The sequence below is a fragment of the Carlito syrichta genome, unplaced genomic scaffold (assembly GCF_000164805.1).
Source record: "Carlito syrichta isolate Samal-C Ts95f unplaced genomic scaffold, Tarsius_syrichta-2.0.1 Scaffold315818, whole genome shotgun sequence".
NCBI classification, from domain to species: Eukaryota; Metazoa; Chordata; class Mammalia; order Primates; family Tarsiidae; genus Carlito; species Carlito syrichta.
The window spans coordinates 67,602-83,661 of NW_007259914.1; the positions used below are offsets into that span (position 1 = coordinate 67,602).

The 16,060-nt window shown below is 45.1% G+C and overlaps 1 protein-coding gene across 1 annotated transcript in view; it reads right to left on the bottom strand.

The window, feature by feature from the left end:
• Window positions 1-16,060, bottom strand: part of PDSS2 (decaprenyl diphosphate synthase subunit 2) — a 291,983-nt gene that overhangs the window by 33,280 nt on the left and 242,643 nt on the right. Inside the window, exon 7 of the mRNA XM_008073307.2 lies at window positions 1,363-1,395. Coding sequence (XP_008071498.1) covers window positions 1,363-1,395 — 33 coding nt within the window. The remainder of the gene's footprint in view (window positions 1-1,362; window positions 1,396-16,060) is intronic.

A 16,060-nucleotide genomic window follows, 5' to 3' on the forward strand; every position in this document is an offset into this window, starting at 1 on the left:
TTCCAGTTACTTGGAAGGCTGAGGCAGAAGGATCGCCAGAGCCCAGGTCGAGGTTGCAGTGGCCAGGAGCGGCCACTGCCCTCCAGTCTGGGCGACAGAGTGAGACTCCAACTAAAAAAAAAAAAAAAAAAAAGAAAATCACTTAACAACAACAACAACACAGATGTCAGAAAGATGCTGGGTTCAATGTAAGACGCGTTGGGCTTGTATGCACGTGAGAAACCCGAGAGGCGTGTGGGTGTGTAACAAGGCTCAAGCAGACATCTGGGATGGAGTGACAGATATGAACAACCTCAGCTCAGAGATGCTCCTGCTTTCTTGTCTTTCTTGAAGGAAAGACAAATGTCTGTGAGGCAGACAGAAGGAGAGACTGCACTCGGGGCCAGGAAGAGAGAAGGAAGGAACCAGGCGTGTGCATCCTGGGCTGCAGGGGAGCACGAGGCTCCGGTCATCCATGGGGACGTCCTCCACCACAAGCACAGCCCTTCCTGGCACATGGCCTCTTCCCTGTCCTTGGCATGCAGGTGTGCTCACACCTGGCTAATCCTGATTGTTGCATAAATCAGATGGTTGGCATGCTCCTTTAGCTGAGCAGCTGTGCGCATGCCACACACCTGCTGAACATTCCATCTGTCCCCAGGAGAAAACCAAAAGTGACCTGAGTGTGTTCACGGGATGACACTGGGGCACAGACACCCGACCTCCTGTGGTGCTTTTTAACCAGGGTTGTGTGTCACAATTATCCGTGAAGACTTCGCAAACTGCTCCAGCCTGCTTCTGTCCTGCCCTCCTCATCAGGAGATTGTGATCTTGGTGAGAGAGGGTATGATGCAGTGATGCTGGGCAGGTGTATTGTTAACAGCTCTACGGGTGATGTGAGAACTCCCACCTTTAGGAGCTCGCATCTGCCCTGTATGGTGCTTTCTGCATATCAACTGATGCCCTGAAAGTTGCCTTCTACCCGCAGGCTGCAGGCATCTTTCCAGCAACAGTAAGTGATTTTACTCTGCCTATTTTTCTTCATAGCACCTACCATCACCAGACATCACGTTATTTATTTAGTTGTTTATTTAGTTATCTGTCTCCCCACTGGACTGTAAATGTTCTGAAAGGAAAGACTTCATCTGGCTCACTGCTATATTTCCAACACTGAATACCATGTCTGGAATGAAACATACACTCAGTAATAAACAGACTTATTGTGGAATGAATCTCATTCTATCTGCTAATGTCTGTTACCTAATAGGGAATGTCCCTCAGCTCTAAATGTGATGACGATTCTCTTTTGAACTTTCAAATATAAATAAAAACCAAACACCAAATTGAAATGTATAAAACTATAGCACATAAAAATCTCCCTACCTTCGCGTAGTCTAATCTCCCTTTTTCTTGAACCTACAAAAGAAGAGAGAAAATTAATTAGTTCTTTAACAATTATTTAATGCTTCTATAATTTTTGCTTCTCAAAAAATAGAGTTGAACTCTCTCTTTTCTATTCTCTCTTGATCTTACCATATATATGTAAATTTCAAACATATAGAAAAGCTGAAAGAACAGTTCAACAAGCATATGCACACAGGCCGGGCATGGTGGCTCATGCCTGTAATCTCAGCACTTTGGAAGGCGGAGGAGAGAGGACTGCCTGAGTCCAGGGGTTCGAGACCAGCCTGGGCAACTTGGCGAGACCTCATCTCTACAATTAAAAAAAAAATGGTGGTACATGCCTGTGATTTCAGCTACTTGGAAGGCTGAGACGGAAGGATCACCTGAGCCCAGCAGGTCCAGGCTGTCGTGGCTGTGAGCGTGCCACAGCACTCCGGCTTGGGCGTAAGAGTGATACTCCTACTCAAAACAACAACAACAACAAAAAAGCTTAAGCACACACTCTTACTGAGATGTGACAGGTGCAGACATCATGACTTCACTCTGACACATTTCAGACACATCTTGTATGCATAGGACAACTTGCACATCACCACATGCCCACTAGCAAACTTCAGAAGCTCACAAGGATACCACATCCAACATGCAACCCATATTCAAATTGCCTCAATTGTCCCAAGAGTATCTTTTTTTTTTTGACTTGGAGTCTCACTCTGTCTACCAGACTGGAGTGCAGTGGCCACTCCCGGCTACTGCAGCCTTGACCTGCTGGGCTCCGGTGATCCTTCCGCCTCAGTCTTCCAAGTAGCCGGAACTACAGGCGCACGCTACCACACCCGGCTGATTTTTTTGATTTATTGTAGAGATGAGGTCTCGCTGCCCAGGCGGGTCTCGAACCTGCGGGCTCAGGCAATCCACTCACCTCAGCCTCCCAAAGGCGCGGTACAGGCTGAGCCACCGAGCCCAGCTCCAAGAGTATCTTTGATAGCTCTTTTCCCCACATTAGAATTAGCCAAGATTCACATATTGCATCTGGTTTTTACATCTCTTTTTTTGCCTTTTAAATTAAGACTAGCCCCTTCCCATTCTTCATTAAATGAAAATAAAAGCCATTAACTTCTTTTCATAAAAACTATGGACTTTTTGTAGAGATCAGGACAGCTGTCATAAAATGTCTCTAATTCTCCATTGTGTCATTTAACTTGTCTCTGTTTTACTTGTAATCTCAAAGTAAGGTCTGGAGAAGCTTGCTAAGACTTGGGTCATGCATTTTTGGCATGAATACTTGGGAGTGGAATGCTATGTACTTCCTCAATTGAGGAGGCAGAAAATGTCAGGCCGCCCTCCTCTTAGTGATGACATAAACTTGATCATTTGGTTAACGTGGAGACTATCAGATCCCTCCAATTATTGATACATTTCCTTCCATACAGTTAGTAATACTGTGTGGGGTCAATATTTTCTCACTTTCCTTGGTGTAATTTTTCTTATGTTGTATTATGTCAGTAGACCCCAACTCCCACGCCACCCATAGAAGGAATGAGAATAGGGAAGAAAACAGGAGGTGAAGAAGATACCCTGTGTGAGGTCAAATTTTATTTTATTTTATTTTTTGAAAGCAGGATTTATTGAGAGGACAGAAAAGTTCCCACAGTAGGAGGGAACCGAAGGGGTTGCCCCAAATTTTATTTTATTTTACTTTTTTTTTGAGTTAGAGTCTCACTCTGTTGCTCAGATTGGAGTGCAGTGGCGCACTCATGGCCACCGGCAGCCTTGACTTGCTGGGCTGGGGTGATCCTTCCACCTCAGCTTTCCAACCAGCTGGAACTACAGGTGTGTGCCACCACGTCTAGCTAATTTTTTTTTTTTTGAGTTGGAGTCTCACTCTGTCACCCAGACTAGCTTCTACCTGCTGGGGTCTGGCGATCCTTCCGCCTCAGCCTTCCAAGTAGCTGGAACTGCAGGCGCGTGCTACCACACCCGGCTAATTTTCTGATTTATTGTAGAGATGAGGTCTCACCAATTTGCCCAGGCGGGTCTGGAACCCGCGGACTCAGGCAATCCACTCACCTCAGCCTCCCAAAGTGCTGGGATTATAGGCTGAGCCACCGAGCCAGGCTTTAAAAGTATTTTTAGTTATTAAAAAATGACTTTAAAAATCAGGCTAAGTGCAGTACTCATGCCTATAATTCCAGCACTCTCGAAGGTCTAGGTGGGAGGACTGCTTGAGCCAAGGAGTTCGAGACAAGCCTAGGCACTTTGGAAGGCCGAGGCGAGAGGATTGCCTGAGCCCAGGGGTTCGAGACCAGCCTAGGCAACTTGGTGAGACCTCGTCTCTACAATAAATCAAGAAAAATTAGCCAGAAGTGGTGGTACACACCTGTAATTCCAGTTGCTTGGAAAGCTGAGGTGGAAGGACCACCTGAGCCCAGCAGGTCAAGGCTGCAGTGGCCATGAGTGTCTCACTGCTCTCAAGCCTGGGCAACATAGTGAGACTTTGAATCAAAAGCAAATAAAAAAAAAATCTTGCTGGGCATGGTGGTGCGTGCTTGTAGTCCCAGCTATACATGACTCCAATGTGTTAGGCTATATGTCAAATCTTCATGTAACAGAGATGACCAATGTGTTCATCTTTGTGGGCAGGTCAACTTGTGCTATACAGACTTCAGAATAAAATTCTCCTGCCTCCTCTGCATACAAGAGCCCTTCAACTTAAAAATGGCTTAAGGCTTGAGATTGCTTTGTTCCTGAGATCAAAATGACATTATTATTATTTTTTTTTGAGTTGAAGTCTCACTCTGTCTCCCAGACTGGAGTGCAGTGGCCGCTCCCGGCCACCACAGCCTCGACCTGCTGGGCTCCGGCGATCCTTCCGCCTCAGCCTTCCGAGTAGCCGGAATTACAGGCATGCGCTACCATGCCCGGCTGATTTTTTGATTTATTGTAGAGATGAGGTCTTGCTGCCCAGGCGGGTCTCAAACCCGCAGGCTCAGGCAATCCACTTACCTCAGCCTCCCAAAGGCGCGGGATTACAGGCTGAGCCACCACCGAGCCCGGCTTCAAAATGACATTATAAAGGTAATTTTCTTTTCCATGAGAAAAAAGGGAAATATTTACAACATTCGTTTTGACTCTTCTTGCTTCTTTACAATCCTTTACAAATTTATCCAGTGATGCTTGCATTTTCTCTTCTTTTCAATTTTTCTTTTTTTTTTTTTGAGTTGGAGTCTCACTCTGTCGCCCAGACTGGAGTGCAGTGGCCGCTCCCGGCCACAGCAGCCTCGACCTGCTAGGCTCCGGCGATCCTTCCGCCTCAACCTTTCAAACTTATAACAAGACTCATGCTAGCTGCAGGCACCAACACAAACCACTCTAAAATTGTGGTTTTGGCTGGGCACAGTAGCTTATGCCTATAATTCCAGTACTCTGGAAGGTCTAGGTGGGAGGACTGCTTGAGCCAAGGAGTTCGAGACCAGCCTAGGCAACATAGAGAGACCACATCGCTATACAAAATTAAAAAATTAGCCAGGCATGGTGGTGTACACCTGTAGTCCCAGCAACTGGGAAGGCTGAAGTGAGAGGATAACCTGAGCCCAGGAAGTTGAGGTTGAGGTAAGTCACGATGGTGCCTTAACTCAGGAAAAAAAAAAAAAAGGGATTTGATCATTTTCTTTTTTTTTTTTTTTTTGAGTTGGAGTCTCACTCGGTTGCCCAGACTGGAGTGCAGTGGCCGCTCCCGACCACCGCAGCCTCGACCTGCTGGGCTCCGGCGATCCTTCCGCCTCAGCCTTCCGAGTAGCCGGAATTACAGGCACGTGCTACCACGCCCGGCTGATTTTTTGATTTATTGTAGAGATGAGGTCTCACTGCCTAGGCGGGTCTTGAACCCGCGGGCTCAGGCAATCCACTCACCTCAGCCTCCCAAGGCGCTGGATTACAGGCTGAGCCACCAAGCCCGGCTTGTGAGTCAGTTCTTATATAAACTTTAACGTTGCCAAAATTAACTAACTAATTAATTAATTTATAGAGCTAGGGTCTCATTCTGTTGCCCAGGCTGGAGAGCAGTGGCATGATCATAGCTTTGAACTCCTGGCTTTAAGTGATCCTCTTGCTTCAGCCTTCTGAGTAGCTGGGATTACAGGCATGGGACACCATGATTGGCCATTCTCATAGAATTTTAAAAACCGGGCTATTCTTCTTTCTGTTCAGATATTTTACATTTGTTTATCTGTTTATAGGTATCCTTCCCCAAAACAAAGAAGGGTTTACACTGCAAACCCTTCTCCTCCCACAGTAACTTCTGCAGAAGTGGCAGGGAAGCCCTGAACATACCACTCGTGACCTAGCTACTCACTTGGATAGTGTGCAAATATGGACTAGCCTTGGCCTCATGAATAATCTGCGGATTGCTTGTGACTACAGTTTCAGCAGCGGCACTTTCACAACGTGCTTAGTCTTCAAGAGCTCAAGCGCCCAACTGACTCTGGTATTCCTTTTAGGTTAATGGACATCGGACACTGAGGCTGATCCTGTGGTCCCAAGTTTCCCCCTTTTCCCACTCTCCATTCTTTTCCTGTTTTTGTGATCACCATGGTCTGCTCAGGCACAACACTTTTCAAATAATGCCATGATATTGTGAAATACATATTACATATTTGGCTAGCCGGGCATGGTGGCTCACGTCTGTAATCCCAGCACTTTGGAAAGTGGAGGCAAGAGGACTGCCTGAGCCCATGGGTCCCAGACCAGCCTGGGCAACTTGGTGAGACCTTGTCTTTACGATAAATAAAAAAATTAGCCAGGCCTGGTGGTGCCTGCCTGTAGTTCCAGCTTCTTGGAAGGCTGAGGTGGAAGGATCGCCTGAGCCCAGCAGATCGAGGCTGTGGTGGCCGTGAGTGTGCCACTGCACTCCAGCCTGGGTGAAAGAGTGAGACTGACTCAAAAAAAAAAAAGAAAAGAAATACATATTTGACTTTGTCCAGTTTCTTGGCACACAACCCCCCAATCTCTTAGACTTCTTTTTGCATGCTAATGTTGACTGATGCCTGGCAGCCCCCGGGGAATTTGGGAGCGGGGAGGGGAAGTCCGGCCACCAGAAAGACCAAATAGGAATGAATTGGTGAGGGAAGAGAGAAGAAAGGGTAAGTTGGTCACTAATGGCCACTGGTTTAATCAACTTGCTCACACAGTGAAGCCTCCCTAAAGCCCTAAAAGCACAGGGTTTGGAGAGCTTCCAGACAGCCCCACACATGGAGGTTCCCGGGAGGCTGCCTGGAGAGGGAAGGGAAATTTCACATCCCTTCCCACAATCCCACCCAGCCTGTGCATCTTTTCGTCTGTAGCCTTTGAGTTCCCTGAGTTCTGGGAGTTGCTCCAGCATATCAATCAAATCCAAGGAGGTGGTTGTGGGATCCTCAATGTATAGCTGGTCTGTCAAATGCCCAGGTCAAACAACCTGAGCTTGTAAATGGTGTCTGGTCTGAAGGCTGGAGGTGTGTGGGGGGGTGGGACACAGGGTTGGGGCAGTCTTGAGCCCTCAACTCTGGGATCTGATGCTGTCTCCAGGTGGGAAGTGTCAGAACAGGAAGGAATTAGAGGAATCCTAGCTGGTGTCTGCTACAGAATGAATAGCTTGCTTGGTGAAGAGAAACCCCCACATATCTGGTCACGGAAGTCTCCTGTGTTGATTGTTGCTGTTGAGAGGTTAGAAGAGACACCCGTGTGTTTATTTCCACTTACAGATACGCCAACTAAGAGTCCTGAAGAATTGTTCCTCTGGTCAAACAACTCTTATCACAAGCCATTTCCTATCCATTTTGTTTCTGTTCTAACCCGCCCTTCCTCATTCTCTCAACATTCTCATCTTTCAGTGTTTAGCACACAGGACATATCAGAAGTGTTGAAAAGCAGACTGCAAGGTAGAAACTACAGACTGACATTGATTCAGGGTGGATTTTCCTTTGGGTGTGTTGAGTCGCTTCCCAGTTTGTCTCAGGAAAAGATTCCACAGCAGTTTCTTCAGGTAAGAAGAGTTACCATATGTTGCTCACCAGAAGGACACCGACAGAGTAGCCATGCCATAATTTGTGTAAAAGCATTTTTCCCAACCCATACTTTGTTTTGTTTTTTAATATTCAAAACAACTTTTTATTGTACTGATCTCTCATTCACTTATTCTAAAGTTGGAAGGATAACAGAGTCCGTAAGAAGACACGGTCCTCGGGGAGATACCTCTTATCAACAAGGGTGCCTGAACGAAGCATATTTGTATACCTAATCCTTAACTGTACCCCACAATATCATAATAAAAAATATTGTTTATAAAAAAAAAAAGAAGAAGACATGGTCCTTAATGATTACTCATTTCTAGAGAATGGAAGATGACTAGGAGAGCATCATTCACATGTCATCATTATATTCACATTTCTACAAAATAATCTTTAACATTTATTCAGATACATGTTTTTAATAGAGAATATTAGTAAGGATACAACTTTTTCTTTTTTTGAGATGGAGTCTCATTCTGTTGCCCAGGCTGGAGGGCAGTGGCACACTCCTGTAGCCTCGACCTGCTAGGCTCAGGTGATCCTTCCGCCTCAGCCTTCCAAGTAGCAGGAACTACAGATGCATGCCACCACACCCAGCTATTTTGTGTGTGTGTGATATATTGTAGAAATGAGGTCTTGCCAAGTTGCCCAGGCTGGTCTCGAACCCGCGGGCTCAGGTAATCCTCTCACTTCGAACTCCCAAAGTGCAAAGATCATAGGCCAGGCCAACTTTTTCTGTTTTTGAGTTGGAGTCTCACTCTGTTGCCCAGACTGGAGTGCAGTGGCCGCTCCCGGCCACCACAGTCTCGACCTGCTGGGCTCCAGCGATCCTTCCGCCTCAGCCTTCCAAGTAGCTGGAACTACCACACCCACCTAATTTTTGATTTATTGTAGAGATGAGGTCTCGCTAGGTTGCCCAGGCAGGTCTCGAACCCACAGGCTCAGGCAATCCACTCACCTCAGCCTCCCAAAGCGCTGGGATTACAGGCTGAGTCACCGAGCCCGACTTTTTGCCCACTTTGTAATGGGACTGTTTGTTTTTTCCTTTTGGTGCGTTTTAGTTCCTTGTAGATCCTAGATGTTAGGCCTTTGTCAGATATACAGTTGGCAAATATTTTTTCCCATTCTATGGGCTGTATCCCTGCTCTCTTCATACTTTGTTTATAGACTAACCATCTTAGAAAATTCTAATACTTTGAAGTACTGGTACTTCATCACAAGCCATTTTCAAACATCAACCTCTTTCATTTCACTTTGTTTTCCTAGCCTGGTCACCATCCTTTCACCCAATAGAAATGCCCTGCTGGGATGATGACAGAAGAACACCATGTGTATAACTGAGATCTGCTCATATCAGCCCTGAAACGATCTTGAGGGCTGAGGGAGTAGAGGCCTATGGGAAATGCCAGCACATGTACCACCGCCATGACAACCTGGATAGCTGTCACTACTGCTGAGGACTCACCTGAATGGTCTTTGCATTTGATCACAACAGACATTCTGGTTCTGACTGGGCACGGTGGCTCATGCCTATAATCCCAGCACTTTGGAAGGCAGAGATGAGAGGACTGCCTGAGCCCGGGGGTTTGAGAGCAGCCTGGGCAACTTGTCGAGAACTCATCTCTATAATAAATCAAAAAGTTAGCCAAGCATAGTGACTACTTGGAAGGTTGAGGCAGAAGGATCAACTGAGCCCAGCAGGTAGAGGCTACGGTGGTTGGGAGCATGACACTGCCCTCTAGTTTGGGTAATAGAATGAGACTCCAACTCAAAAAAACCAAAAAAACAAAACAGACATTCTGGCTCTGTGAAACCATTCACCCTTGATTGCTTTAGCTTGCACGTAAAAGTATCTTTTATTTTAGAAATCAAATATGGTAAATATTTAAGATTTTCTGCGTATATGATGCATATTATATATGCATTTCCAGCTGATACATGGGTATAAAATCTTTTTTGTTGTTGTTGTTATTTGGAGTCTCATTCTGTTGCCTAGGCTCACAGCCACCACAGACTTGACCTGCTGGGCTCAGACTATCCTTCTGCCTCAGCCTTCCAAGTAGCTGGAACTATAGTCTTGTGCCACCACGCCCGGCTAATTTTTTTATTTTTATTGTAGAGATGAGGTCTCGCCAAGTTGTCCAGGCTGGTCTTGAACCTGTGGGCTCAGTCAATCCTCTCACCTCAGCCTTCCACAGTGTTGGGATTATAGGTGTGAGCCACTGTGCCCAGCGGGTATAATATCTTACATAGGCCATCTACATGTCTGAGATAGATGTTCTAATTTTTTTCACAAAAAGACTTAGAATGTATAAAAATACAGCAAGTTAGAGAACAATGCAAATAATGATTTAGTTCCCTACATACATAATATTTATCATTACACATGACCTATGTTTATTATTTTTGTAATGGTTAATTTGACAGAGGGTATAGTTTCTATTACACCTGGCGATTGCTCATTCAGTCAACGAATATTCATTGAGTACCTACGAGTCAGGCATGTGCTCAGGCATGAGAGACAGAGCAATCAGATAAAAAATCTCTGCCCTCATGGAGCTTATATCCTAGAGTGTTGCATAGTATTGTTTTAGATAGGCTTCACACACAACTTTCCTCTAGGACTTAAGATCCATAACAGCAGGGAAATTCTCACTTGCTCATAACCGTATCCCATGTCTAGATCAGTGTCTCAATGAATAAATGGGTAAATGAGTGTGACCTGCTGGGCTCAAGCGATTCCACCTCAGACTTCCAAGTAGCTAGAACCATAGGCAGGCGCCACCACGCCCAGCTAATTTTTAAAAAAATTATTGTAGAGATGAGGTCTTGCCAAGTTGCCCAGGCTAGTCTTGAACTCCTGGGCTCAAGCAATCCTCTTGCCTCCACCTCCCAAAGTGCTGGGAGTACAGGCATGAGCCACCATTACTGGCTATTCTTTTTTGTTTGTTTTTTTGAGACAGGATCTCTCTGTGTCACCCAGGCTGAAGTGCAGTAGTATGATTACAGCTCACTGCAGCCTTGAACTCCTGGCCTCAACTGATCCTCCTGCCTCAGCCTCCCAAGTAGCTGGGACTACAGATGTGCACCCTCATGACTGGCTAATGATGCTTTTTCTTCATCTGCATTTGGTTAAGTACTACCTATTCAGGAAACTTATGAAGCAGACTCCCTTTTACTTCTAGTTTTAATCCTTCTCCTATTTGCCTGGAGAATACTTGTTGGTGGTGCCTGTGGCTGCAGTATTTACCCCGAGATAACTCGGTGGATTACCATTCAATTTACCCCCAAGTTGTGCCACAAAATATCTCCCTCTTGTTATTTTCTCACTGCTCCAGCATTATTGATAGTCTTTGGAAACAAATGATATCATTCTATTTCCTCACCCACCTTCTATCTATAAGTAGACTAAGGAAGTGAATATAAGCTTCCACCTATAGAAAATAAATTCAGCCAGGGGTGGTGGCTCATGCCTGTAATTCCAGCACTCTGGGAGGCAGAGGCAAGAGGACTGCCTAGTCCAGGGGTTCAAGACTAGCCTGGGCAATTTGGCAAGACCTCATCTCTACAATAAATTTTTAAAAAATTAGCTGGTCGTGGTAGCTCCTGCCTGTGGTTCCAGCTACTTGGAAAGCTGAGGTGAAAGAATTGCCTGAGCCCAGCAGGTTAATGCTATATTGTCTGTGAGCATGCCACTGCACTCCAGCCTGGGCAACAGAGTGAGACTACTACTCAAACAACAACAACAAGCCGGGCTTGGTGGCTCAGCCTGTAATCCCGCTCCTTTGGGAGGCTGAGGTGAGTGGATTGCCTGAGCCCACGGGTTTGAGACCCGCCTGGGCAGCGAGATCTCATCTCTACAATAAAATCAAAAAATTAGCCGGGTGTGGTAGCGCGCGCCTATAATTCCGGCTACTCGGAAGGTTGAGGCGGAAGGATCGCCGGTGCCCAGCAGGTCAAGGCTGCGGTGGCTGGGAGCGGCCACTGCACTCCAGTCTGGGCGACAGAGTGAGACTCCAACTCAAAAAACAACAACAACAACAACAACAAAAACCAAGAAGATAAATTCAAACACTACATAAAAATGGAAGAACAAAAGAACAGAGAACGATCTAGTGGCATTAAAGTAACAAAGTGCTTCAAGCTTGAATGCTGCGTGAAGCGCAAAGACCCTAGAATGGAAGTTAGGAGACCTCCCAGAAAGATTTCACGATGTACACCTCATGGCCTCAGGCGTTCAGGCCTTGCCTACTGAGAAAAGCAAATGGCCTAAGATCTTAACTGTGCGCACTCCAAAAGACACTGTGACCTCTAGGAAGATGGATATATTGGGAGTCAGAAAATATGATTTCTAGTCTTTCACTGGTTAAGACCTTGAACAATTTTAAAATTTGTATATGAGCCTTCATTTCCTTATCTGTAAAGTAAGAGCACTAGACCAGACCAGAAGTCTCGGACACAGACATCTGGGCTGCTTGTGAAGCAGACAGATTCTCAAGACTCTACCCCTGAGATTCTGAGTCCCCTGAGTACGACGGTCTGGCCTATGTCTAATGTCCTGTTCACTTCATGCTTCTATGTGAATTAGTGTTTACCTCAAAGACTGAATGAGAAAGATGACATCAACTCTGCAAGTCTCAAGGAGAATGGAGGACTATAACCTTTCTCCTTTTCCCAGACATCTGCCAATATCATGTACATCTCTAGCAGGGCAAGATATTATTAAACAATTCTCCCACCGGGCCCCACATGGGCTGATATAAAACAAACTCAGTCCGTATTTCAGCAGCCAGCATCCTGCACCTCCTCCTCCACACTGCTCACCTCCAGAAGCCACTGTCATTTCTACCCTACGCCACAATTCCCCGAGGGCTTCATTACCAGGGTCTTTAAAAGGGATTCACTCATCTTTTTGCTTCCTATAGGTGTGCTTCTTGTCAATCCAGGTCAAGAGAAGAGAAAGTAATTTTTCCCAGTCTTTAGCAGTTCACAGGGAATGTGTGGTTTGAACCTTGTTTTATCTTTAAAAATGTGAAAACAGACGAGATAGTGTGCCTGTGCTCATGACACCGAAGGCCTTCTTGGAGAGCTACAGTGAGCTCTGTAAAACAATATTCTGCACAAAAGCAGGAAAAAAAAGCCCCTCTGATTGAGAGGATACAATGGGATTAATTCCAAAGGTTTATATACAGTCTCTGCAGACCCAAGGCAGACAGACTCCCTGTTGGTAAGTAATGGACGTACAATGTGGTCTTTTACTTTAAGAAACACACGTTTTTTTATAAGTCAGGTAACAAAGAAGGATTGTATGACATAAATGAACTGTTTCCAATCTCCAACTACTGTTATCTGGCCTTGAAAGCTGGATATGGGGACACCTTTTTCTAAAAGCAGAAAACTAATGTGTCACAGCAGGTAGTCCAGAAATGGCTAGAGACTAATCATCTCTTCTTATCAGGTTATTCTTCCCAAATGCTACCAGTTGTATTTTGGAATAACAGTCATTTTTAAAGATTCTCTTTTTAAACCTTCAAGGAAAACTACCTTTCCCTCACAGACTTTTCAGCTGATAGAATACAATGAACACTCATTTGCCGTCCACCCACACTCTCCAATTGCTGATGCCTGGTCACCTCTGACTTCCCCTCCTTCTCTCAGTGACCATTTGCTATTTGAGAGTGACTGTAGACATCACGGTGCTCACCCCTAGGTACTTCAGCACTTATGCCTAAGGACAAGGACATTTTCCTACATAACCACAAGTCCATGTTCACACCTGTAACTTTGACATTTACTATAACATTCTTTAAATCCAGTTCACACTCAGTTTCCAAGTTTAACCAAGTGTGCCTTAGAGCTGTTCTGATCCCACCCCTAGACTGAATTGTACAACATATATTACCTTTAGATACCATGTCTTTTGAATTCCTTCAGCCCATACCACTACCCTTTCTGTCTTTCATAATATTGGCTTTTTTTTTAAGAGTCCAGGTCAGGTGCCCTACAGAATGTTCCACATCCTGGATGTCTTTTTTTTTCCCCTCACGATTAAACACAGGTTAAACATTTTTGGCAAGACAATGACGTAGATGATGACATAGCTGATGCTATATATTTCTCTTTCTATTATATCGAGAGTCACACAATATCAGTCTGTCCCATTATTAATAAAAACAAGTTGGTTCACTGCTTTCTTATGCATTTAACAAGTAATCTGTAGGGTGTTTTGAGTCTATGTGAATATTTAGCTCTCTACTAACCATTTATCCAATTATTTTAACAGACCATCCATTAGTGATCCTCATCCGAATAAAAGATTGCATTGGTGGTTGTACAAATAATCAAGTTTTTAAAATAATTATCTTTTGCCTTGGTACCAGTAGAAATAGGATTGGTTCCTTTAGAGAAAACAGGTCTTCCTGAAAATAAACTCTGCGTATTTGCATTGGTATTTAAAGGGAGTTTAGCTCAAGTGTGAAAGGAGGCTAATGGGGTGACACAGGAATGGGGGAAAGGATACCTCCATCCTCATTCTAGAATCATCTGGGCACAATGTATGTGGACAACAAAAACAGAGGTCACAAATCAGAAATCTACTGGATCTGCTAGCTGTGATGTTGGAGTAGCCCACTGAGTGTTGGCTTGGCAGAAGCAGGCCTTGTGTTGCTGGGCTCTCTAGTTAGAAAGCTGGAAGGTATCAGAATATAAAGAATCAGAACAGGACTTTCCTAGCTACCTTGGTCACTCTTACCTACTGATAAGAGAGAATACAAGGCATCTGCAAGAGGTTAACCCTGTTCAGAACTGGACTTGGGTACCCGATTTTACCATCTCTTTCACCTGGAAAAGCAAATCAACTTTCAGGGGCAAGTGTGAATGTCCATGGAATTAACTTTCTCAAATCCTCTTCCTTTGGTCACTGGGAAAAGAGGAAGAAACAGTAGACACAGAAGGCTCTGGTGTCCAATTCTTTTTTTTTTTTTTTTTGAGTTGGAGTCTCACTCTGTCACCCAGACAGGAATGAAGTGGCACGCTCTCGGACACTGCAGCCTCGACCTGCCGGGCTCCGGCAATCCTTCCGCCTCAGTCTTCCAAGTAGCCGGAACTACAGGCACGCACTACCACGCCCGGCTAATTTTTGATTTATTGTAGAGATGAGATCTCGCCAAGTTGCTCAGGTGTGTCTCGAACCTGTGGGCTCAGGCAATCCACTCGCCTCAGCCTCCCAAAGTGCTGGGATTACAGGCTGAGCCACCGAGTCTGGCCAAGTGTCCATTTCTAAAAAGAGTTTGTATTATCTACATAACAAATCTCTCTCTGCTCAGAGGTCTTGTTATCCCCTAGCAACCTGTTTTTCTTGCTATGTTCTCTTGGAATCTGGAAGAGACATGAAATTTTAAATTGCACAGTTGGACCAAAGAAAAAAAACCTATCCAGATCTCAGAAAGGCCAAGAGTAGGAAAATCAGGCTAAGAGTGGAACGGAGTTCCTTCCTCCAGTGGCCAGGTCCCAAGGCACTGGCCACCAACCTTGATGGTGCACCTCAAGCTTACTGTGTTGGAAACCGAACTTCGACCAATTTTTTCATTTGGCTTTCCTGTTTCTATTCAAGGTATAATTTTCCCTTTATCCAAGTTCAAAATCCTTCTTTTAGCCTCTGCCTGCCCTTTCCCTGTCCATAGCTGCCAGCTGCTCCCTACCACGGCAGGTTTCAAGTCCTACACACGTTTCCTTGGAAGACAGTTCCATAACTGACCTCCTGACCCTCCCTTTCTCACTGCCAACACTCTGATTGGGGCTTTTCTCCTGCACTTCCCAACAGGTTTCCACAAACTGACCTCCTTGCTCCAGTGTCTCCTTGTTCCTTTCCTCCTATAACTAGAGTTACCTCCCTCAAACACAGTTCAGACCTTCACACTACCTGGCTCAAAAACTTTCTTTCTTTCTTTTTTTTTTTTTTTTAATAGGAGTCTCACTCTGTTGCCCAGGCTGGAGTGCAGTGGTACGCTCATGGCCACCTCAGCCTCGACCTGCTGGGCTCAAGTGATCCTTCTGCCTCAGTCTTCCAAATAGCTGGAACCACAGATGCACGCCACCATGCCCAGGTAATTTTTTAATTTATTGTAGAGATGAGGTCTTGCCAAGTTGTCCAGGCTGGTCTCAAACCCATGGGCTCAGGCAATCCTCTGGCATCCACCTTCCAATGTGCTGGGATTATCGGTGACAGCCACTGTGCCTGGCTAAAAACTTTCAATGTCTGCTTCATGACTTCTGCATCAAGTTCATTTTTCATAGGCAGACATCCCAAAATCTTTAAAAACATTTTTTCAGGTAAAATTTACAAAATGTACAACTCATCATTTTAACCATTTTAAAGGGTACAATTCAGTGGCATTTAGCGCACTCATGATGTGGTACAACTATCACCACTATCAAGTTCTGAACATTTTTATCATCCCAGCAAAAAACCTGTACTCATTAAATACTTACCCTTTGGCCGGGCTCGGTGGCTCAGCCTGTAATCCCAGTGCTTTGGGAGGCTGAGGTAAGTGGATTGCCTGAGCCTGCCAGTTCGAGACCCGCCTGGGCAACCTGGTGAGACCTCATCTCTACAGTAAATCAAAAATTAG